The sequence below is a fragment of the Branchiostoma floridae genome, chromosome 19 (genome assembly GCF_000003815.2).
Source record: "Branchiostoma floridae strain S238N-H82 chromosome 19, Bfl_VNyyK, whole genome shotgun sequence".
Lineage (NCBI taxonomy): Eukaryota > Metazoa > Chordata > Leptocardii > Amphioxiformes > Branchiostomatidae > Branchiostoma > Branchiostoma floridae.
The window spans coordinates 1023195-1048988 of NC_049997.1; the positions used below are offsets into that span (position 1 = coordinate 1023195).

General features: G+C 39.6%; 2 protein-coding genes across 2 annotated transcripts in view; both read left to right on the forward strand.

Annotated features, from left to right (window-relative positions):
- The window catches only part of LOC118407051 (protocadherin Fat 4-like), an 89330-nt gene that overhangs the window by 52804 nt on the left and 10732 nt on the right, over window positions 1-25794 (forward strand). The window lies entirely within an intron of this gene.
- LOC118406991 lies at window positions 5827-20478 on the forward strand. The gene is made up of 7 exons (XM_035807398.1): window positions 5827-5908; window positions 6476-6604; window positions 6833-6958; window positions 11639-11752; window positions 14334-14507; window positions 15269-15397; window positions 20395-20478. Exons 1-7 carry the CDS (start codon window positions 5828-5830, stop codon window positions 20398-20400), a joined length of 759 nt encoding a protein of 252 aa, XP_035663291.1. The 5' UTR covers window position 5827; the 3' UTR covers window positions 20401-20478.

The following is a 25794-nucleotide window of genomic DNA, read 5'->3' on the forward strand; positions in this document are numbered from 1 at the left end:
TGGGTACACGTGTAAAATGGTGGTGAGAAAGAGGCACCTTCCGATACCGTACCCCAATTAATCACAACGCACTACCCTGCTATAGGTCGCTTTGTTCTTTTGGTCCAGGCAGTCAGTAATTGAATTCACTTGTCAGTAATTGAATTCACAAAACCAGTTTCTTCCAGATCACTTCTGCAGAAAGCTGTAAATGTACGTGAATAAGGGTCTATGTGGGTACATAAGTAAAATTGCTATCACATGGACACCAAATGTGCTCGAAGTTTGTCTCTCCTCAAACACAGGACTTCCATTAAACGTCCTTTACGAAATATATGTACTCATTACCTCCATGAAAAACGAAGGTATCGTTTGTCATTGTTGTGTCTGTTCTGTCTGTGTGTGCCCCCCCCCCCAAAAAAAAATTCCACCGATGCCCCCGGAGAGACCGGTGAAGGAGGCTACATTCTATGTCCTTTTTTTCATTCTGAGTTGAGTGAGGGGTCTGGTGAGAAAATCCATGTAAACGACCTTTTCCTATAGAATATGGATTCGAACTCAATACTTTCAGTCAACAACCTTTCTGTACAGTTCTTGTTACACAGCGATGACCTAGAAAGAAAAGTTTGAAAATGTTTCCGTCGTAAGATACGTAGAACTGTTACGACAACAAATAGTAAATAGCAAGTAATATGACAGAAATATACACCTTTCAAACTATAGGTACCCAGAATGCTACATCAACTACGTCCTCTGAGAGACACACGGCAACTTTAAACCCGACAGACATTACAACCGTGGACTATACCACTCAAAATGCGAACAACATCACTACCCAAGCGGATGAGAATACAACAGCTACTACAGGCGAAGCAACAACAGAGACGTTATACATTACACCTACAGACGTTACAACCCAGATATCGAATACAGATTTCATTACACCAGCGATAGAGATTACAACTACAGAGGTAACAACATTGGCACAAATTACAACTTCAACTACGACAGGAATTAAAACTACAGCAGCTATAACCCCATCACCGAGTGCACCTTTAGCTACAACACAGACAACAGGGATCGGAAGTACCGAGGACGCAACTACAGTGGTCACAACCCCATCGGCCAGTACATCTTTGGTCACAGCACAGACAACAGGGATCGAAACTACAGAAGAAATAACCACAAAGATCACATCCCCATCAGCCAGCACATCTGTAGTCACAGCACAGACAACAGGGATCGAAACTACAGTGGTCACAACCCCATCAGCCAATACACATTTAATCACAACACAGACAACAGGGATCGAAACTACCAAGGACACAACTACAGTGGTCACAACCCCATCAGCCAGTACATCTGTAATCACAACACAGAAAACAGGGCTCGAAACTACCGAGGACACAACTACAGATGTCACAACCCCATCAGCCAGTACATCTGTAGTCACAACACAGGCAACAGCGATCGAAACTACAGTGGTCACAACCCCATCAGCCAATACACATTTAATCACAACACAGACAACAGGGCTCGAAACTACCGAGGACACAACTACAGATGTCACAACCCCATCAGCCAGTACATCTGTAGTCACAACACAGGCAACAGCGATAGAAACTACAGAGGAAACAGCTACAGATGTCACAACCCCATCAACCAGTACATCTGTAGTCACAACACAGACAACAGGGATCGAAACTACAGAAGGCACAATCACAGAGGTCACAACACCATCAGCCAGTACATCTGTAGTCACAACACAGACAACAGGGATCGAAACTACCGAGGACACAACTACATATGTCACAACCCCATCAGCCAGTACATCTGTAGTCACAACACAGGCAACAGCGATAGAAACTACAGAGGAAACAGCTACAGATGTCACAACCCAATCAGCCAGTACATCTGTAGTCACAACACAGACAACAGGGATCGAAACTACAGAGGACACAACTAAAGTGGTCCCAACCCTTTCACCAAGTGCACCTCTAGCTACAACACAGACAACAGGGATCGAAACTACAGAGGACAGTACCACAGAGGTCACAACACCATCACCAAGTGCACCTCTAGCTACAACACAGACAACAGGGATCGAAACTACCAAGGGCACAACTACAGATGTCACAACCCCATCCTATCCGTGCTCTTGCCCATCAACTGACCTGTCTTCTATATCACCATACCAAACTTCCGTAATACCGACTACGGCTACCCAGTTAACAACGAGCGAAGAAATCACCACCAGCATTGACACTGGTTCTACACAACTGACCAGCGAATGTCCAACACAGACACCCATTCCTATGGACGTTGATGAGTGTGTGGAGAACAACCACACGTGCCACCGTCATGCCCTATGTGTGGATACCGTCTTTCTGTACGAGTGCGTCTGTCCTCCGGGTTATTCTGGAAACGGCACCTACTGCGAAGGTAAGAACATCTTTTTATATTTCAGCCATACATAGTATGGTGAAATATATTATATTCGTAATGTTTCTTTCTTCTTTCTTTCTTTCTTTCTCCTGTCAAATCTTTAAAGTGATTCATCTCCGCCGTTCCTGGACCGAATGATCTGAAATTTGGCACAAGAGTAGGGTGGGTCAATACCCTTAGGTGTTTTTCTCATTTTTTTCATATCTGCCTTTAAAATGATTTTATTGAGGTTAAAATGTCATGTTTTGACCAAAACGGTGTATTTTGCCCCACTGTACCCTGGTCTTACAATGTAATGGCCTAAAATTTGGTGTAGATAGGTATTAGATAGTTGGTAAAATGATCCAAGTAAAATTTTTGGCATTAAACACTTTAAAATGCTTAATTTCAGCACTTTTCTGAAGGGAAATTGGTTTTCTTTCGGCCTCCTGCCGTGAACTGCAGTGACCCCACACACCTGCGCAGCCTGGGCTTTCGCCATAGCTAATTGAATTTAAAGAGCCAGCCAATCAGCGCCGAGGAAAACGAATGCTAATTAATATCCATAAGCTGGCTTCCAATGCCGTATATACAGACAGAAACACATGCATATTACAGCCTTACAGTGGCCATACATGTGTGTGTCACCCTTTGCCCGGTTTGAAATTGTAGTTTGCGAGGATTTGGAGTTCAGACAGGGTCATTTGAGAGGTAGCGGACGGTACGCATGCATTGAACGTTAGAATACAAGTCTTTGTCGTTGAATTAACCAACATTCCGCATGGTAATATCAATCATTCTTGGCATAGTTGACTTTGGTAGGGTTAGTTGAGACAATCGAGTGAATGTTACTTGGCGGAAAACACGGAAAAATTTGCCAGTTTGCATTTTTTTCATATCTGCCTCTAAAATGATTTTATTGATGTTTAAAGGTTATCTTCTGACCAAAACGGTATATTTTGGCCCACTGTACCTGGTATTACAATGGAATGACCTGAAATTTGGCGTAGATAGGCATTAGATAGTTGGTAAAATGATCCAAGTAAAATGTTTGGCATAAACTACTTTAAAATGCTTAATTTCAGCACTTTTCTGAGGAGAAATTGGTTTTCTTTTCGGCCTCCTGCCGTGAACTCCAGTGACCCCTCACACCTGCGCAGTCTGGGCTTAAACAAGAGATAATTGAATTTAAAGAGCCAGCCAATCAGCGCCAAGGAAGACGAATGCTAATTAATATCCATAAGCTGGCTTCCAATGCCGTATATACAGACAGAAACACATGCATATTACAGCCTTACAGTGGTCATACATGTGTGTGTCACCCTTTGCCCGGTTTAAAATTGTAGTTTGCGAGGATTTAGAGTTCAGACAGGGTCATTTGAGAGGTAGCGGACGGTACGCATGCATTGAACGTTAGAATACAAGTCTTTGTCGTTGAATTAATCAACATTCCGCATGGCGATATCAATCATTTTCGGCAGAGTTAACTTTGGTAGGGTTAGTTGAGACATTTGAGAAAATGTTACTTGGCGGAAAACGCGGGAAAAATGGCCAGTTTGCGTTTAGTTTTGATACGTAGGTTTGACAGTGGCGAAATTGATTATTTTCTCATCAATATTTCTCGTAATAATTATTTGAACTGTAAATCTAAACAGTTGGCTTACATGTGCAATTTTTGTACGAATAAAGATCAATGGGTACTAAAATTATGTGTAACTTATTGCTCTTTGTCACTAGATCAGCATTTTTTCTATAGTGGCCATATGTCTATAGTGGCAACATTTCTCTCACTGTACTGGAAAGAAAAGTGATGTATTTTTTCCCGAGCACATGTAGGTACTTCTAGTGTTTTTTTCATTACGTAAACTTTGTACATTCAAATTGTAAGTAACTTTAAACTGCCAGAGTTTTAGCCCAATAAAACACTCCCAGTACCAGTGTATCACCACTGACCCCCGAAAAGAAACCCTCGAACAAGGTAGAAACTCCTATCCTCCGGGTCTCGCACGCTACAAGCAGGAAATTATAACACTAACACAACAAGATTACGCCCGTTGGCTGTTGCATACAAAGTAAAGGTATGCAGGAGGATATACTTAACAAAGAAGGAAATGAAATATATAGATAAAGCCACATCAAGTTAAGTTGTTGGTCCTGGAATTTTTCAGAAAAGAAATACAGTACCTACTCTCCAAGCAGAGGTTAGGCTCTGGCTGTTTTTTAAAACGTTTTTTTAGTCGTTTTTATCGGGCTTTCTATTTTGTCATTTTTCTTGAAGTACGCCAGCCAGTAGGTTACTTTTGACACAGTAAGATATAAAAGAAAATAGAAAGCCCGATAAAAAGACTAAAAAAACGTTTAAAAACAGCCGGAGCCTAACCTCAGCTTGGAGAGTACACAGTACCTGCACCTGCATGATAATTATTAAAGCGCATGCCATACTTGAATAAAAGAAAAGTTCACTGCAATGATAAATGTATCCACATCACTAGGAGCTGATAACGGTACTTAGACGTAGTTATTGTACTGGAATTTGTTGAATGGCTTCATGTAATTTCATGATGAAAATCTTCTGAATGGAAGATGCTGTGTTTTTTTTTTACTTTCGGAAAAATAGGAGCTGCCGCGATTCTAAAAAAAACAATTAGTTATGCATAGGGGCTCCTGTGGAAGATTATATTCTTCCATATGGGCCCGGTGCATATTGAGCAAGCTCTGTTTTGACCTGGAATCAATTCACAATATTAGTTCTCTTTTGGGGATAACTTACAGTCAAATTGTTCCATTATTGCGCAGGGGTGACTTGGAACAGTCCAATGTTGCGTGGGAATGGGTATGGCTGAAATATGCTGTATTTGCACCCAAGCAAATGTCGGCCTTTCTAGTTTTTTAATACTTTAGTAGCGGAAGAGTTATGTTGACGCAAATTGTTATGTTTATATATGATAAGATTCAGTTCAGTTCAGTTAGATTGTCGAAGTTATGTTTATGCTAATGTTGTCACAAGACAAGTATAAGGTACTGCAGTACAAAGGATAATGTCATTAAATCTGTAACAAAACTCCAGAATATGCTACTATAGACTTCTTTTGTAATATAAGACTGTGAATTTCTAATATTTGTGGGTTTGGGATGATTAACTAATACGAGTTATCTTACTAAGCACCATATTTGTGTAACCAATAACAAACACGTATAGTACATCAGTCATAAAAGGTATAAACCATTTGGCCAAGGTATGGCGTCATGTAACTCTAATTGTATCTGCTCTGCTGTTGTTTTGATGGAAGCACGACGGCACATACGCTACATCTTACAGACAAAAACATTGAAATCTGTAATGTAAGTGATGTCCTGATGTGTTGTTCTCCTACTTTTCTAGACATCGACGAATGTTTAGATAACTCTGATGTGTGCCATGAAGATGCCCACTGCTACAACACTGCGGGGTCCTATAACTGTGCGTGCAGGGGTGGCTATGGAGGAGACGGGTTTAACTGCACTGGTGGGACAATGTCTTCCTAATATTGTGTGTGTTTATATGTGTGCGTGGTTGTGTGAGTGTGCGTGTGCTTGTGTGTGTGCCAATGTGTGTCTGTGTTACTATGGGTGTTTGTGTGTGCGTTTGTGTGTGACTGTGTGTGTGCATGCATGTATGTGTGTTTGTGTGCGTATGTCTGCGTGTATGTGTGTGCGTATGTATGTATGTGTGTGTTTGTGCGTGTGTGTGTGTGTGTGTCTGTGCATGTGTGTGTACGTGTGTATGTGTGTGTGTGTGCGTGTGTGTATGTGTCTGTCTGTGTCTGTGTGTGTTTGTGAGTGTATCTAAATTTGTGGGGGGGGGGTGCGTGTATGTGTATGTGTGTGAGTGTGTGAATAACTTTGTATAAAGAAGGCTGACTTTTAATACTCTCTTGATTTATTGAATGAGTGTTACAAAAATGCTACTCTTTTTAATATGTCCTTTCAAAAAATGTAGGTTCATTTCAATGAATTTCATTTCTGCTGGGTTTCAGAGAAAAATCTTAATGTTCTATGATTCCCTAACCATGTTTTATATCTTTACTCTCAGATATTGATCAGTGCCAAGAGGGAACTCACCATTGTCACCCAAACGCCACGTGTGTTAACACATTTGGCATGGATGGATACAACTGCTCATGTGATCCTGGATTCACTGGGGACGGATTTGTGTGCGAAGGTATAGACCTGTAATGCTGAAAAATTCCCCTTTTAATTATATAAAAAAGTAACATTAATTCAATCATAATCATCTATACTGTAGCTTCCTTTGTTGGTTTTCCGCTTAATTTTTTTGCATTCTAGTCATGGACCTGTTTTTTTAGTTATGACAGCATCGTTTATGTAACCACTAGAAACAATCAATATCTTACAGAACGTTTTTCTACTCTTTTACTCCCAACCATAGACATCAATGAATGCAGCGATCCAGGCCTACACAGCTGTACCCAAAATGCGACATGCACGAATACAGAGGGCGGGTATAAATGCGTCTGCAATGAAGGGTTTACAGCTCAAGGGTCCATATGCATTGGTGAGTAGATTTGTGAAATAAGGGTAAGCCAGACACAGACATTCGCTCAAGCGGAATAATTCCGAGTTTACCCAAAGGCAAGAGTAGTTAAGGTGGATACGTGGAGATCTGATAAGCTCTATCAGCGTGACCCTAAAGCCCGTGACACCCCTCTAGCTCTCTTGGGACAGGCCAGGTTTGGAGAGCACATTTGTAAGTCAGAACTTGTTAAATGACAGAATCAAAGTAGCACAAACATGTACAAAGATGTTGACTCTTACGACAAAAAACATTGACCAGTTCTGACGACATTGCTTCCAGTGATGAGTAACTATGTCCTCCTGCACCTACATCATTTTATATCTGACTACTTCTGTCCTTTTCACCCGTAAAAATGATACTATCCCCTCTGTGGTATGGTCATTTAGTTGTGATAAGAACAACAAGGATGATTCTTGACATTGGCAGGGAAAGTAATTGTTGTGAAATTGCGGTGAAAAAATGAGGTCATTACAAGTAGTGTGTTTTTTATCACTATTCAGAAACGATACATTAAGTCTGGCACTTTGGTTTTGCGAGCTACTTACTTTCTCGTCTCACAGGTACACGAGGATAACATATTGAGTACAGTTAACGTTGTATTGGCTGAATTTTGAAACCATGTATATTATAAAGATATAACCGACACAAAATTTCGTTTGAAAATTGATATGGCAAAGACAAACATAATTAGTTTTTTGTGAAAAATAACCTTTTTTTCATTTTTAGTCCATATTTTTTGTCATTCCCTCTCCGATTCGATTGTAGAAGCGACAACCTCTGGTAACCCTTGATGATGCGAGCGTGTGAATGATAAAATGTTTTAGAAATATCCTTTTATTTTGACATCCTAGTAAAAAAAAATAGTTGCCAGGAAGCTAGAAAACATGACACAGGGCATGGTTGACCGAATAATGAACTCTTGGTTTTTTCTTTCCCAACATCTTCTTCTTTGGAATTGAATTTTACCACGAATACCTTTTTTGAAGCGGACAAATATTGATGCGCGAGTTGATATCATCCATAGTAATGAAATCAGCATCGCATAATAATGGAACCATGCGTTCAGATTATACATATGGCCACATACCATTCTTAACTTACCAATGAGCAAATACACATCACAACTCATGCAGTCGATCTCTTTCTTCACTTTTCTCCTTAGACATTGATGATTGCGATGGAGTCAGCTGCCTCAATGGGGGAACATGTGTCGATGCCATTGGATCATACTTCTGTAACTGCTCCGATGGCACCAGTGGCGATGTCTGTAACATATGTGAGCATCGTACTCTGTCATTTGTATATTTGTTGATTGATGGGCTAGTTAGGTATGTATGTTGAAATATGTGCTTCAACAGATGCATGATATTCGCCAGTTTGAGCGTATAATTGTTTTAAATTATAGTGATGGTAAATAGATAAACATTTACATCAAAGAACAGATGTGCTAAGGAATATCTATACACCACATTCAGTCCAATCTGCATGTACAAGGACGCATACTGTCTGTTTTTAAGCTTATGGTAAGTTTGTCTGTGAGCAGGGGTAAAATTCAAAGATAGAATGCCTAGATATATTGTCTTGATACTTGGTATGTAAAAAAGTCTTGATAAAACCTAGAAATAATACGAATTGCGGCAACCTGTCGGCTGCAAATGGTACTGAAGAAAAACAGCCGGTTTGGATATTTCCTGTTCCGTGCAGTCCATGGTAACAATGTTTGGTTGGATTATGGTTAGGAATAAGTGACGGTGGAATCGAGTCTGGAGCATTCTGGCAGCTTTTCCAGGAAACTGCAGGACATTTTTAGTTGTATACTTGGAAACAAATTAATAAACATACAAACAAACAAACAGGAAAAGGCACGAGATTAATGAATTTACATATATATTTTTTTTACCTGTAGGAAGCTTTGATGAGTATCAACGTAATGATGTACTAAATATTAGGACCCGATTTGCATAATTCAATTGAGAATTTATATTTTCAAATGTGCCTAATGACAGGATCTGTATACTTACTATATAAAAACTTGTTTCAGACGAGTCTGCGTGGAGCAGTTGGAGTAGCTGGAGTGACGACTGCTTCTGTCGGGTGTCAAACGGCACGGCGATGGTGTCCCGTGTCCGGTCCCGGTCCTGTCCCGGGAAGCCAGGGTACAGCGGTACTCCAAACTGCGACGGTGACGACACAGACTGGGAGGAGTGCATCCCAGGTAGACCTATGAAATTCATTATTCTTAATACTAGGGGTGGGTACAGGTACAGAAAATTCAGGTCCAGGTCTGGACCTTAACCTGGACCTGATTCAGTATGTCACAACTTAATGAGAATAGGCAATACTCAAAATAATGGTCTGTTTTGTGGAGTATTGGACTCCCCCTGGCGTTATAAAAGAGTACAAGGCTAGCTGTCTCTGTACGATTGATTGTAAAACTTGGTAGAAATGGATATAGCCCCTACTCTACGTCGCTCTTGTTATTTTCTTCTACCTGTAAGCCCAAAAGCGTGAATGCCTGATCATCTATTAATCTGTGTTCATTTTCCAATCGGTCCAACATCCGGTCCACCGAATTTTATCAGGTCCGTTTTTTTCTGGACCTGTCTAAGAAAAACCGGTTTTGTATCGGAACATGGTACAGCGAGGTGCATTTTGGGCAAGGATAAAGATCACTGAGTTGTTTACAGTTCTTGTCTCGACCATTATCTAGATTTGCATAACAATGGCCTGGCGTATTTAGTTTATGTTTTGGGAGCGTCACCTTTGACCAATTGCCAACAATAAACTTTGCTATAATGCGTACTCAAGCTAGAATTTGTTTATCACTACGACCTTAAGCTAGAATTCGTTAGTCAGTGTAATCATATTGTATTCACTAGGTTTAAAACAGCTTTGCCGACAAAAGTGCTAACCAGCGAAGTAACAAATTAACTTTTACTTCTACTTAAACGTTCAACTTCTTCTCTGTAATCATAGATGTCGATGAATGTGAAGAAGGAACTAGTCACTGTCATCCAAACGCTACCTGTGAAAACATGATTGGAGTTGGTCAGTATAACTGCACATGTGACAGCGGATTTGCTGGTGATGGCTTTCGGTGTAAAGGTAAGAAAAAGAAGCAAAAGTAGGGTTATTATGTTCTAAATGGACGAATTCTTAGCACAGTTAAGACCATTCCAACATTATATCTAAATTTTATTACGTAGTTGACTTTCCAACATTCAAGTGCATAACTATTGGGCGGTTATCAGCTGATATTTATGATAAATATTGAAGCGCCTTGTTGAAAATAGTGTCTAGCTAATGAATTTGTGACAATAACAAAGCAAATTGAGGGTTTATGTGTTTCTTATGTGTTTTAACAACAGACATTTGGTCTACTATGTAAACAAAAAGACATGTTTGCAATATCTATACATTTATAGCAAAGGTTTGGAAATATTTTACTGCAATGCGCCCAACAGGGTTTCTTTAGTTAAACTTAATAACAATAATATAATGACAATAATACGTACATTGCACATGCATGCCCTTGGGTAAAATTGCAAGTAGAAGCGAAGTAAAACATCACATAGAATAATGTAAAATACAATACAATGACCCATTAAATTATTTCGAGTGGGCGCGCTTCTTATTAAGAATTTAAGCTCTAGTTATTATTCAAAACTTGAGCTCTAGTAACAAATAGATGTAATCTGAAAGTCATATCTCTATATTGGGATCTCGTGATAATAAAGTTTTATCTGTTGTTAAATAATGCTGTACTGCTCTACATACGTTTTGACAGATATAGATGAATGCAATGAAGCCGGTTTACACAACTGTAACCAGAATCAGACATGTGCAAACACCCAGGGATCTTATGTCTGTGTCTGCAAGGAGGGGTTTCATGATGTCTCAACCGATGAAGAAGAACCTGTGTGCATTGGTGAGTAAGAAGACGTTAGTGGTGAAAAAAAGCCAGTGGTAATAATTGCTTATTTACTTAGACCTGCTTTGACCATTGCAATTAGTTTGCTTTTTCTTATTTAACAAAAACGAGACATAAAGTCTAGTACTTTGGCTTTGCAAGCTACGTACTTACTCATCTCACTTTTACACGATGACAACATGTGGAATACTGTTGTATTGGGTGATTGGTAATTTCCGAACGGTGTGAATGATAGAAATATAACTAATACTAAACTTCATTTTGACATTGATGAGACACAAACAGACAAACATAATTAGTTTAGTGTGAAAATATGCATGCGAACTTTTATTTTATTCTTATTTCATATTTTTCTCGTTCTCAGTCCGTGTTGATTCGATTGTATAAGCGGCAACCTCTGGCAACCCTGAAACTGATGCGAGCGTGTGAATAAGAAAACGTTTTGTAAAAAATCCTTTTCTTATGAAATCCCAGAGGCAAGGAAGCTTGACCACATAATTTTACCGAATGATGGATTCTTGATTTTTGTTATTTCCCTACTTGTTCTTTGACTTTGAAATTGAATTGAAGCGGACAAAAATTGATACGCAAGCTGACAAAAGAATGAAACCATGCGTTCAGATTATGCATTATTTCCTCTCTCCATTCGGCTATAGATAATTCTTACCACTTAGCAAGTACACATCACAAGTCATGCAGTCAATCTTTTTTCTCACTTTTCTCCTTAGACATTGATGATTGCGATGGAGTCACCTGCTTCAATGGGGGAACATGTGTCGATGCCATTGGATCATTCTTCTGTAACTGCTCCGATGGTACCAGTGGCGATGTCTGTAACATATGTGAGTATCGTTTCCTGTCATTTAGTGTATTTAGATACATGGACCAGATAGGCATGTACATATAAGTTGAAACATATGCTTCAATAGATGCATGATATTCGCCAGTTTGAGCATTCATTTTTTTCTAAACCAGGACAATGATGAATAGTTAAGCATTTAGATTACAGTTGAGCTAAAGAATATGTATAAACCACATTCAATCTAGTCTGTAAGTGAAAGGACGCAAGTGCATGGTAAGATGTTTATTACCTGCATGTATGCAGGTATGGTTTTCACGGGCGTGGGAACTTTTGGAAGCTGTGGATTTAGGGCGCTGTATCTCGAGAACGGATGGTGCGAGCACGACGATTTTTGGTACGTGGGTTGGGGATGGTGGCTTGACACTCAGGTGTGATTTTGGGCCTCCTGGCACTTGAACTTGACATTGCAGGTGGCATTTTTTGTGTTTTTTGGGCACTTTTGGCGCTGTGTGTCCGGAACGATACGCGGGATTGCAACGATTTTTGGTGCATGTGTGGGGGGTTGTTGCCTGTTGCCTAGGATTGACTTTGGGCCTTGTCGCGTTTGAACTTGACGCGGCAGGTCGAATTTTGTGTCCGGGAGGGGGTTTTCCGGAGTTATATCTTCTGAACGGTTAGTGCGGGCGCGATGATATTTGGCACATGTGTTGGCGGTGGCTGAATAATTCTCAATTTTGATTTTGGCGCCCTTGGTGCTTGAACTTGACATTCCAGGTTACCTTTTGTGCGGGCACGAGGCGTGCGCTGTATCTCCAGAACGCAAGGTGCCATTGTGTTGCTTTTTGGTACATGAATTGTTGGTGGTGTCCTGGTGGTCAGGTTTGATTTTGGGTCTCCTAGTGCTTGAACTTGATACTGTATAGGTTTGTCCTGTTTTCGTGTTGTTGGGGCATCCCCCTAATATCTGCTTGGTTGTGAAAACAGGTGACACCGTCATCTGGTTGGCAGGGGCCTACATGTAGGTCACCTTCAATGTATTGGGTTGCTTTGTATCCCCTGTTTGTGCCAGATGCTGCTGCTGCCAGATGATGCTTCAGCTCCTGCCAGATAATATATCGGTGTTGTATTGGTTACCTTTGCCAAAATGGCTAAGGTTATGTTTTGGGCTTGTGGGTCTGTGTGTCTGTGCGTTAACAGCATAACTCAAGAAGCCTTGGATGGATCCCAATGACATTTGGTAGGTGGGTAGGGGTCGGGAAATTGAAGGTCAAGTTCGATAATGGGTCCCCTAGCGGCTTGCTAAGGTACTGCAGCAGAACCTCAATCTTTTATATTATATATATATATATATATATATATATATATATCATATATAAGACATGCTTTGGTTGTGATTTTTTAGTGGTAGATAGCCATTAGGGCAGAAAGTAAGTGCTGTAAGTTTGGACCCCCTAGCGGCTTCTTTAGAACTGCAGTCCCCGATTTCCTTTCAAACTTTGGACGAGAATAACTCGAGAATGTGTTGATGAATCGTCATGATTTTTGGTATGTAGATAGCCCAAGTAACAATGTACATAATGGAATACTAATTATGCAAATCAGCAGCTAATTTGCATAATTAATGAGGAAAGTTTATAAATCCACTTCATTTCATGATAGGACTTTCAAACTTGTCACATATATACAGGAGAAAGAGATAAATATCAAGGCAAATTAATTATGCACATGACGGCTTCATTTGCATAATTAATGAGAAAATATAAACGTGTTGACGGATTGTCATGACTTTTGGTATGTAGATAGCCAAAGGGAAGACTTACATGATGGAATTATAATTATGCAAATCGACAGCTAATTTGCATAATTAATGAGGAAAGTTTGTAAATCAACGACATTCCTTTATAGGACTTTCAAACTTGTCACATATGTAGCTGAGAAAGAAAGAAATATCAATACATATTAATCATGCAGATGATGACCTCATTTGCATAAGTAATGGCAAAATATGAACATGTTGACGGATCGTCATGATTTTAGTATGTAGATAGCCTAAGTAAAAAAATACATAATGATATACTAAGTATGCAAATTAACACATGATTTGCAAAATTAATGAGGAAAGTTGATAAATCCACTGCATTCCGTGATAGGACTCAAATTTGTCACATATGTAAGTGAGAAATCGTCGGAGGAGCGACAGCCTTCAAGCTCCTGACTGCAGAAACAGGCCACGGAGTCTCTGCAGTTGAGGTACATTCAGGTAAATTCAAGTAAATTCAGACACAGACACAATCAACACCATACCCACCCACCTTAACAACAAACCTCTACGAACTCTTGTTTGGATTGTGGTTAGAAATAAGTGACTGTGGGATCGAATCTGAAGACTTCTAGCAGCTTTTCCCGGGGAAACTGCAAGGATTTTGTTTAAGTTGTAGCCTCGGAAACAGGATCAGACACCAAGGGTTTTTCTTTTTTTTTATCTGTAGTTTTGATGAGGATCGACGCAATGATGTACTAATTATTGGGACCCGATTTGCATAATTCAATTAAAGAATATATATTTTCAAATGTGCTTAATGACAGGAGCTTTATACTTACTACATTATAACTTATTTCAGACGAGTCTACGTGGAGCAGTTGGAGTAGCTGGAGTGACGACTGCTTTTGCCGGGTGTCAAACGGCACGGCGATGGTGTCCCGTGTGCGGTCCCGGTCCTGTCCCGGGAAGCCAGGGTACAGCGGTACTCCAACCTGCGACGGTGACGACACGGACTGGGAGGAGTGCATCCCAGGTAGACCTATGAAATTCATTATTCTTAATACTAGGGGTGGGTACAGGTACAGAAAATTCAGGTCCAGGTCTGGACCTTAACCTGGACCTGATTCAGTATGTGACAACTTAATGGGAATAGGCAATACTCAAAATAGTGGTCTGTTTTGTGGAGTATTGGACTCCCCCTGGCGTTATAAAAGAGTACAAGGCTAGCTGTCTCTGTACGATTGATTGTAAAACTTGGTAGAAATGGATATAGCCCCTACTCTACGTCGCTCTTGTTATTTTCTTCTAACTGTAAGCCCCAAAAGCGTGAATGCCTGATCATATATTAATCTGTGTTCATTTTCCAATCGGTCCAACATCCGGTCCACCGAATTTTATCAGGTCCGTTTTTTCTGGACCTGTCTAAAAAAAACCGGTTTTGTATCGGTACATGGTACAGCGAGATGCATTGTGGGCAAGGATAAAGATCACTGAGTTGTTTACAGTTCTTGTCTCGACCATTATCTAGATTTGCATAACAATGGCCTGGCGTATTTAGTTTATGTTTTGGGAGCGTCACCTTTGACCAATTGCCAACAATAAACTTTGCTATAATGCGTACTCAAGCAAGAATTCGTTTATCACTACCACCTTAAGCTAGAATTCGTTAGTCAGTGTAATCATATTGTATTCACTAGGTTTAAAACAGCTTTGCCGACAAAAGTGCTAACCAGCGAAGTAACAAATTAGCTTTTACTTCTACTTAAATGTACAACTTCTTCTCTGTAATCATAGATGTCGATGAATGTGAAGAAGGAACTAGTCACTGTCATCCAAACGCCACCTGTAAAAACATCATTGGAGTTGGTCAGTATAACTGCACATGTGACAGCGGATTTGCTGGTGATGGCTTTCGGTGTAAAGGTAAGAAAAAGAAGCAAAAGTAGGGTTATTATGTTCTAAATGGACGAAATATCACGAATACTTAGCACAGTTAAGACCATTCCAACATTATATCTAAATCTTATTACGTAATTGACTTTCCAACATTCAAGTGTATAACTATTGGGCGGTTATCAGCTGATATTTATGATAAATAATGAAGCGCCTTGTTGAAAATAGTGTCTAGCTAATGAATTTGTGACAATAACAAAGCAAATTGAGTGTTTATGTGTTTCTTATGTGTTTTAACAACAGACATTTGGTCTACTATGTAAACAGAAAGACATGTTTGCAATATCTATACATTTATAGCAAAGGTTTGGAAATATTTTACTGCAATGCGCCCAACAGGGTGCTTTAGTTAAACTTAATAACAATAATATAATGACAATAATACGTACATTGCACATGCATGCCCTTGGGTAAAATTGCAAGTAGAAGCGAAGTAAAACATCACATAGAATAATGAAAAATACAATACAGTGACCCATTGGATTATTTCGAGTGGACGCGCTTCATATTAAGAATTTGAGCTCTAGTTATTATTCAAAACTTGAGCTCTAGTTACAATTAGATGTAATCTGAAAGTCATATCTCTGTATCGGGATCTCGTGATAATAAAGTTTTATGCTGTACTGCTCTACATGCGTTTTGACAGATATAGATGAATGCAATGAAGCCGGTTTACACAACTGTAACCAGAATCAGACATGTGCAAACACCCAGGGATCTTATGTCTGTGTCTGCAAGGAGGGGTTTCATGATGTCTCATTCGATGAAGAAGAACCTGTGTGTATTGGTGAGTAAGAAGACGTTAGTGGTGAAAAAAAGCCAGTGGTAATAATTGCTTATTTACTTAGACCTGCTTTGACCATTGCAATTAGTTTGCTTTTTCTTACTTAACAAAAACGAGACATAAAGTCTAGTACTTTGGCTTTGAAAGCTACTTACTTACTCATCTCACTTTTACACGATGATAACATGTGGAATACTGTTGTATTGGGTGATTGGTAATTTCCGAACGGTGTGAATGATAGAAATATAACTAATACTAAACTTCATTTTGACATTGATGAGACACAAACAGACAAACATAATTAGTTTAGTGTGAAAATATGCATGCGAACTTTTATTTCATTCTTATTTCATATTTTTCTCGTTCTCAGTCCGTGTTGATTCGATTGTAGAAGCGGAAACCTCTGGTAACCCTGAAACTGATGCGAGCGTGTGAATAAGAAAACGTTTTGTAAAAAAATCCTTTTCTTATGAAATCCCAGCGGCCAGGAAGCTTGACCACATAATTTTACCGAATGATGGATTCTTGATTTTTGTTATTTCCCTACTTGTTCTTTGACTTTGGAATTGAATTGAAGCGGACGAAAATTGATACGCAAGCTGACGAAAGAATGAAACCATGCGTTCAGATTATGCATTATTTCCTCTCTCCATTCGGCTATAGATAATTCTTACCACTTAGCAAAAAAAACATCACAACTCATGCAGTAAATCTTTTTTCACACTTTTCTCATTAGACATTGATGATTGCGATGGAGTCAACTGCCTCAATGGGGGAACATGTGTCGATGCCATTGGATCATTCTTCTGTAACTGCTCCGATGGCACCAGTGGCGATGTCTGCAACATATGTGAGCATCGTACTCTGTCATTTTGTATATTTGGATACATGGACTAGATAGACATGTACATATAAGTTGAAACATATGCTTCAATAGATGCATGATATTCGCCAGTTTGAGCATTCATTTTTTCTAAATCAGGACAATGATGAATAGTTTATCATTTAGATTACAGTTGAGCTAAAGAATATGTAAATACCACATTCAATCTAATCTGTAAGTGCAATGACGCAAGTGCATGGTAAAATGTTTATTTGGATTGTGGTTAGAAATAAGTGAATGTGGAATCGAATCTAAAGACTTCTAGCAGCTTTTCCCGGGGAAACTGCAAGGATTTTGTTTTAGTTGTAGCCTCGGAAACAGGATCAGACACCAAGGTTTTTTTTTATTTTTTTTTATCTGTAGTTTTGATGAGGATCGACGCAATGATGTACTAATTATTGGGACCCGATTTGCATAATTCATTTAGAGAATTTATATTTTGCAAATGTGCTTAATGGCAGGAGCTCTATACTTACTACATTATAACTTGTTTCAGATGAGTCTACGTGGAGCAGTTGGAGTAGCTGGAGTGACGACTGCTTCTGTCGGGAGTCAAACGGCACGGCGATGGTGTCCCGTGTCCGGTCCCGGTCCTGTCCCGGGAAGCCAGGGTACAGCGGTACTCCAACCTGCGACGGTGACGACACGGACTGGGAGGAGTGCATCCCAGGTAGACCTATGAAATTCATTATTCGTAATACTAGGGGTGGGTACCGGTACAGAAAATTCAGGTCCAGGTCTGGACCTTAACCTGGACCTGATTCAGTATGTGGCAACTTAATGTGAATAGGCAATACTCAAAATAATGGTCCATTTCGCAACAAAGAAATCTCTTTTGGGGAGTATTGGACTCCCACTGGCGTTATAAAAAAGTACAAGGCTAGCTGTCTCTGTACGATTGATTGTAAAACTTGGTAGAAATGAATGTAGCCCCTACTCTACGTCGCTCTTGTTATTTTCTTCTACCGGTAAGCCCTAAAACGCGAGGAGGCTTTATCAAAGGACCAGGCGTTATGACACCATGTACACCGAGGAACAGGCGGGTCATTAACGTTATTATCATATAGCCTACACAAACTTGCAAACTCCTGTATGACGCATAGATCCCTTGGTACGATACGTGTGAATTCCTTTGTCGAATTTCTTAAAATTCACATTTGCTCTTTGGTACATATATTTGTAAGGAGACTACAGATTGCATTTTGAAACCAAAATTTCCACAGAAAATATTCGAAACATTGCAAGCCTTTTAGAACAAAACTCATTATCAATGTTAGAAGTCTGTACCCTCTGCTCTGGCATATGTTTTGCTCCTTTCTATTGGCCAATACCTGCATATACCTTACTTTCTTGTGTGTATCGCTACTTTTGATTGGTCAAAATGAATCGGCACCGGTGTCGATTTGCATCGACAGTGGTGCCGGTGTCGATTCATTCTGACCAATCAGAGGAGCGATACACACCTGCCTGGCCTGAATCTTTGTGTTACGCCGTCACAACCAACATGAAACGGGGCCTTCTGATTGGTCCGCGGCGCCTGGCTATATGATAATATGTGTTCATTTTCCAATCGGTCCAACATCCGGTCCACCGAATTTTTATCATTTCCGTTTTTTTCTTGACCTGTCTATAAGAAAAACCGGTTTTGTATCGGAACATGGTACAGCGAGATGCATTGTTGGCAAAGATAAAGATCACTGAGTTGTTAACAGTTCTTGTCTCGACCATTATCTAGATTTGCATAACAATGGCCTGGTGTATTTAGTTTATGTTTTGGGAGCATCACCTTTGACCAATTGCCGACAATACACTTTGCTGACATGCTTACTCAAGCTAGAATGTGTTTTATTACTATCACCTTAATCTAGAATTCGTTATTCAGTGTAATCATATTGTATTCACTAAGTTTAAAACAGTTTTGCCGCCAAAGGTGCTAACCAGCTAAGTTACAAGTTAACTTTTGCTTCTACTTAAACGTACAACTTTTTCTTTGTAATCACAGATGTCGATGAATGTGAAGAAGGAACTAGCCACTGTCATCCAAACGCCACCTGTGAAAACGTCGTAGGAGTTGGTCAGTATAATTGCACATGTGACAGCGGATTTGCTGGTGACGGCTTCCGTTGTGAAGGTAAGCAAAAGAAGAAATAGTAGGGTCATGATATTCTATGGACGAAATATCACGAATGTGGCGCCAGGCGTGACGTAACTGGTACAGCGTTCGGCTCGGAATATATAGGTCCTGAGTTCGATCCCCACCGTGCCCCCCGACGTTGTGCCCTTAGGAAATGCACTTTACACGACCTTCCTCACTTCACCCAGGTGTAAAAATGGGTACCTGACTTCGGTCGGGGATGTGAAAGACTACCTTTACCTTCTGTCTGTACCTTGTATGTGGAACCGTTAATATTAGTTACACAACTTAAGCGCAGTACCACATTGTCCTCGTCTGTCAAAAAATGAATAGAAATACCACGAATACTCAATACAGTTAAGATCATTCCCCCATTATACCCATTACGTAACTTGCTGCCCAACTTTCAAGTGTACACATATTGGGCGGTTATTAGCTGACATTTATGATAGATACTGAATTGCAATGTCAAAGAGATACTGTCTGGTTAAAGAATTTGTGAGAATAACAAATATCATCATATTAACATAATAAGTACTTGGTGGGAAGGTACTAGATGGTGCCAGATGGGAACCTAAACGAACTTTCTATTTCAAAGCAAATTAAGTGTGAATGTTGAAAAAAAACTCTTCGCAGGTGTTCTTCCTTAAAACATATGACATGTTCGCAATATCCATACATTCATAGCAAATGTTTGGAAATGTTTTCCACCATGCGCCCAACAGGGTGTTTTAGTAAACCATTTAGTTTTGATAGTTAAGATAAGTTCATTGCACATGCATGCCCGTGGGAAAATAAGTAGAAGTTAAACCTCACATAGAATAATGAAAAATACAATACACACACCCATTGGAATATACGCTTCTTATTGAAAACTTGAGCTCAAGTTAAAATAAAATGTTATCTGAAAGGCAAATCTCAATTTTGGCAACTCTTACAGATTGGGTTGTCTGCGTGGCGCAACGGCGTTGGAATCAGAATCAGAATCAGTAGGTCCTGAGTTGGATACTCGCCATGCCCCTGCCCCCATGACGGTGGAGTGACGCCCACTGAGCCTCGCGGCTAATCTGTATAAAGGTGCCCAAAACACCAATGGATCTGATGCTGCCAGTGTGTCAACTTCTGCACACTTGCCACTAAGACCCGTGATTTTTTTTTTCTTACAGATATAGATGAATGCAAAGAAGCCAGTTTACACAACTGTAGCCAGAATCAGACATGTGCAAACACCCAGGGATCTTATGTCTGTGTCTGCAAGGAGGGGTTTCATGATGTCTCATCCGATGGAAAAGAACCTGTGTGTATTGGTGAGTAAGAAGAGATAAGTGGTATAAATAACATTTTATCCAATGAAAGTAATTGCTTATTTACTTAGATCTGCTCCTCATCCTTGGGCATAGTCCACTGACTAGATCCCCGGTACTAGCTGTATAGGGTGGCCCTCGCACCCGCCTCTTATGTATTACCTCAATGTCTGATCCTTATACTTCGTACTATAGTAGGGATGCAATCTTCGTAGAGCTTGTATTTTGCAAAGTTCTTTCATTACCGAATAGACTGAGAAAAGAACTCAGCATACAATGATAAATGATAATGATAGGATTTTACATTAGAGTACATCGTAACAAACCTTACATTGACATTTAATTAGGAATTGCGAACTTAATTTAGAATTGCATACTTTGTTTATTTCAAAACATTTTCTTGCAGATGTGGACGATTGTCGTCATGTGACCTGTTGGAACTCCGGCGTCTGCTTGGATGGACTTGGGAATTACACTTGCGACTGCCAGGAAACTTTCAGTGGGGAGCATTGTGAATATTGTACGTAAAACACTTGTGCTAAAGTAAAGTTACAGAAGGAAAATGCCCAGACTTTGCATGATGTTCAAAATAACCAATGAACTGGTGAACGTATTGACTGATAAATATCTAATACCAGTTCAAAAAATTCCACAGATACCTACAAAAGTTTGGGAAATCTTGTCAAACGGACGCACACTATACTGTTAGGCTCGGCCCATAAGGCAATGCCAAAAAGAATAAGAAACAGCCATGACTTCAAGTACCAGAGTCACCAACCTAGGATTGATGTATTCCGAATTTCGTATGTTTTGATAAACATTCCCTTCGTATATCGACTGCAGAGAAGGGGGTATATTCATTTAAGCAGAGCAAGTTTACCTAGTAGTATACACAGCTCAATTGTCCATGTTTTTTTTTCCTTCTCTCTTACCTATCGTTACTGGGTGTCGCATGCAAAGTTATGATTATGATATAAATTTGGTAGACATCCATAAACCTTTATGCGTTATATATACCAAGATTATATTTATGCACCTGCTTTCCTGGTGAGGCTCATAACTTATCTATCACCCATCGTACCTGTACCACTGATAGCGCAATCAATCAAATTTCTGCACTATTGAATTGTATTTCTCAGACCAATCGACCTGGGGAGAATGGAGCCCATGGACTGAGGACTGTGAGGCCCAATATGTGAACCACACGGCTGTAGAAGCTCGAGTCAGAACACGACGGTGCCTGGACAGGATAGCCTATGATGGAGCTCCACTCTGTGAAGGAACTGACTTGGAGTGGCAACTTTGTAACATAGGTTTGTGTATAGCTCCTAACTTTTAGTCTTTATGTTTTAAAATAATAAAGTATTAGTATTGGATGAAAACGTATTTTTGCAGTAGACTCATTGCAAATATAATTTATGGACCAATACCAGTCTTCCTTTACCAAATGAATGTTTCAATCATGAGCAGTAGATCCTCTTAATACCGTTAATGTTACAGAATGGAGTAAAAGCACATTACACAATAACTAGACACAATAGGCAAGACATAAAAGTAAATAAACTCAAAACCACTTAAGAATCAGTCAATGATTTCTTATATAGTCTCATAGTATGGTGTAGGAAGGAGTTTTTTTTTAACTCTTGATCCAAATTTATAGGTTTTGTATTTTCACAGGCCGAGAGGCAAGAAATTTCTCAGGCCTGTTCCAGACGGTCAAATCGTCTATTCAGCCTGGCTACACGGTGGGCGACGAAGGTAAGCACGTTATCAGTAACGAAAGGGAATGGCATGGCCCAATATATTCGGGTCGGTCGTTTTTGTTTATCTCCATAAACTTGCTCCATCGTGTCTTTCTTAGTACATACGCGTTCGTCCAAAATATATACGAATATGGTTGCTAAAAACTCATGTAGGTTTGATTTTGCTTGCTTTGATAAATTTGGGTTTGATTGAATTAATTTTGTATCTTCTTTAACGTTGATAAAAAACTAACATAGCAATTAATTTTCCACTATGCATACTTGCATCTGATGATCTTTTAATATTGGCTTTTTTTGTAAAAGCATATTCCTGTTGAAGAATGTTTGTGTCATATTGTAAACATGCCTTTAACTATCATTCTAGTCTGTTTGATTGTTAATTTTTTTAGATCTCCCTTAGTCTAGTTGACTGTAGTAAGAAGTCTTTGTTCGTTTCACTCACTCTTGTCTTGTTATTTATCTTTCATGGTCTAATTACTACAATGATAAAATTTCTTTTGTCACCAGTTCTAGATCTGAAGGAACTGTCATTAGACGACAATGATGAAAGTGCTGATTACGAAATACTTTGTTGTGACGAAGGGAAGTTTGTCCTGGACAATGGGGTGTTACGGGTCTTACAGATGCTTGATCCGAACAGACCTTATGAGTTAACGATAGTCGCTATTGATGACACCGCCGAACCATCAGCCCTTCTGCACATATTCGAAGTCATGATAGATGTGAATCATACGGAATGGATCTACGACCGAACCGGATGTCCGCATGTTGTTCTTACAAGAGAAGTAGAGGAGGGACAATCCAACGGAACTGTCATTGTAGACTTGACAACAGAACTCGGCGAAGACGAGACTTCGCGGTATTTCCTGCAGTTCGGCCTCTGTAGTGACCTCGTCAATGTTAATGAATTCACGGGAATTGTGTCCACCAGCAAGACACTCGACAGGGAAACAATGTCGTCGCTTAACTTTGATGTAGTTGTCGTTAACCACACCTCAACAACTATCGTTACTGTTAACGTGAATGTGACGGACATCAACGATCACCAACCAATCTTCCAGAACACACCTGTCGCAGGTATCATATCTTCCGATGCACCGGCGGGAACGATCGTTGCCATTGTCAAAGCAACGGATGAAGATGAGGGAACAAATGGTATGGTTGAATACGTGCTGGAGTCGTACAAAGATGCCTTTAAAATCTCCTCCACCGAAGGTGTCATCCGTGTGAAGGATACCAAATCCCTACCCAACAGCAATGACTTGCAGGTTATAACACTGTCTGTAAGCGCCAGAGACAATGGGACGGTTCCAAGGTCCACACCTGAACCTAGAGCAGTGGAATTGACAATTGTTTCGTCAAGCGTTAGCGAGATCTATGTAGTTGAAACTGTAGAGGAAAACATCCCTATTGACACTGTCGTAGCCAATTTTTCTGACAAGCTGCAAACGGACAATACTGAAGACCCCCCTGGCAAATACAGGTTCATCTTACAGGACGATGGATCAGGGCAGGCGCAGATTTTTTGTCTCGACAACACGACGGTAAGATCTCGAGTTATGTGTGACAGTACAGTAGTTCACCTTTATCCATGGGTTACCTATATCCACTGTATCTAAAACAGGGCGTTAAGGATGTCAGGTTGATGTACTGTGGTTTCAATCTGCAATATTTTGAACATATGGCAATTTTCCTGTTTTTTGTTATACATAACAGATATAGGTTCACCCGTGGATAGAGGTAAACCAGTGTCATATAGTAGCCCAATTTCATTGAAATATTGAATGTCGTGTAAAATTTTGACGCTGGTTAATGACATTATGAATTTAAAAAAAAACTTTGTAAAAGAACCAGCGGACGAGTCTATTTTTAAACAAAAATGACCAGTTACCGTTCACTACCGCCATGCTGTCAAGCCTTCATCACCTGAATTTCTGTGCTATCTATGTTTGAAATTCAGTCATTTCCGTCAACTATGTCGAGTAAAAAGCACAGTAACTTTTCGTTCGTAGACTAGTTTAGACAATTTATGCGTACTTTTTTGCCCTATGTTACTTTGGTAGGGCTAGAAGGACACAGATTTAAGAGGACTATAACTATCACACTTTGTCTGGAAGATCGCAAAATGAATATTTGCACAGCGTAAAACAGGCAGAGAATGTTTTAGATCATACATTGCTTTTTAAGAAGAGTTTTTGCTCTAGATTTATGTGCGTGGTTATAAGATTAATGTGACTTAGCATCAACAGTATGATCAATGGTAGCTCTACATTGACATGTAAGAATATCGTTGAAGAGATTCATCAGTCAGTATGTACACACTTAATAGAATTTTCAGTGACTACGGTTAAAGGTAAACACACGTACCTCCAAAATGTTCGATGGCTATCAGTCTAACTTGATCAGAGAATGACCCAGTTCTCGCGAGAGTTTCAAGTCTCGACCTAGTTCTACCTTTAAAATGTAGTCACTGCTTGATGAAAAATTCTATTGACATATAAGAAGATTTGAAGTTATCTTCATGTATTGATTCATTCATGTATTAGGGCATCTTGACGACTGCTGCGGACATCGACAGGGAGTCCCCCATTTTCCAGGGAAGGTTTACGTTCACCGTGTTGGCAAAGAAAGAGGGGTCATGCGATAGCAAGCTGGTACGAGATAACCTTTCCTATTTCAGGTCGCATTTACCTAAATCGGGAGATATTTTAGATTTAAGACCGATTTGATTGTGGCAGAAAGATGTGAACAAATGTAAACGCACAATACTTTTCGCTACTTTATCTATTTCGCTACTCTTCGTTTTTTTCCGATTCCTACCTATTAAAAGCTAGTTTACCTTTATCCGCGTGATTACTTTTATTCGCTGCTTTCAAAAATATGGTATCTATTTATGTCAAGTCGACAGGTGGTGTTTTTTAATTTCAATATTCGAAAATGTTTTGAAAATATTGCACCCCTGTGTATCGACTTGATATCATTTTTATACCAAATGTTTTTAAGACCAACGGATTTGTTACTCCACAGATAGAGGTGAAATAACGTCTTACGATACAAAGAGCAAGCAAGCTTCATATCATCGATACTATATTGTCATTTTTCCGTTGCTTCATTTAATAATGGACGAATATATTTTCTGGTTTCCTTGAAATATAGATATCTGTTACCATCGACGTAACTGACACCAATGACAACACACCAGTCTTCAGCGCTCAGTCATACGTCGGACACATTGCTGAAAATGCGACGGCTGATGATTTTGTCATTTTCGTAAGTAAAATGCTGTATTATGATACTAGTCTCATTTGTTCATACGTTACATTACCAGTCTGCTTCTTTGTACACAGCTATGTGTTTTATTCAACGACCTGTCAACTTCCTCAGGCAAATTCTGACGTGTTCGCATTGCCTATAATAGTGCCAAACGTAAACTTTAGATGTTAAATGCAGCGTTTGGGACCGCATTTGTATACAGCGACAGCTATGCTGTAGTTCAATG

What these genes read in the sequence shown, in the direction of transcription:
- LOC118406991 (XM_035807398.1), top strand. Translation starts at nt 5,828, where the DNA reads ATGCCCACTGCTACAACACTGCGGGGTCCTATAACTGTGCGTGCAGGG. An exon ending in GGACGGATTTGTGTGCGAAG is followed by an intron (nt 6,605 to 6,832) that starts GTATAGACCTGT and finishes TCCCAACCATAG; the next exon opens with ACATCAATGAATGCAGCGAT. An exon ending in TGGCGATGTCTGTAACATAT is followed by an intron (nt 11,753 to 14,333) that starts GTGAGTATCGTT and finishes AACTTATTTCAG; the next exon opens with ACGAGTCTACGTGGAGCAGT.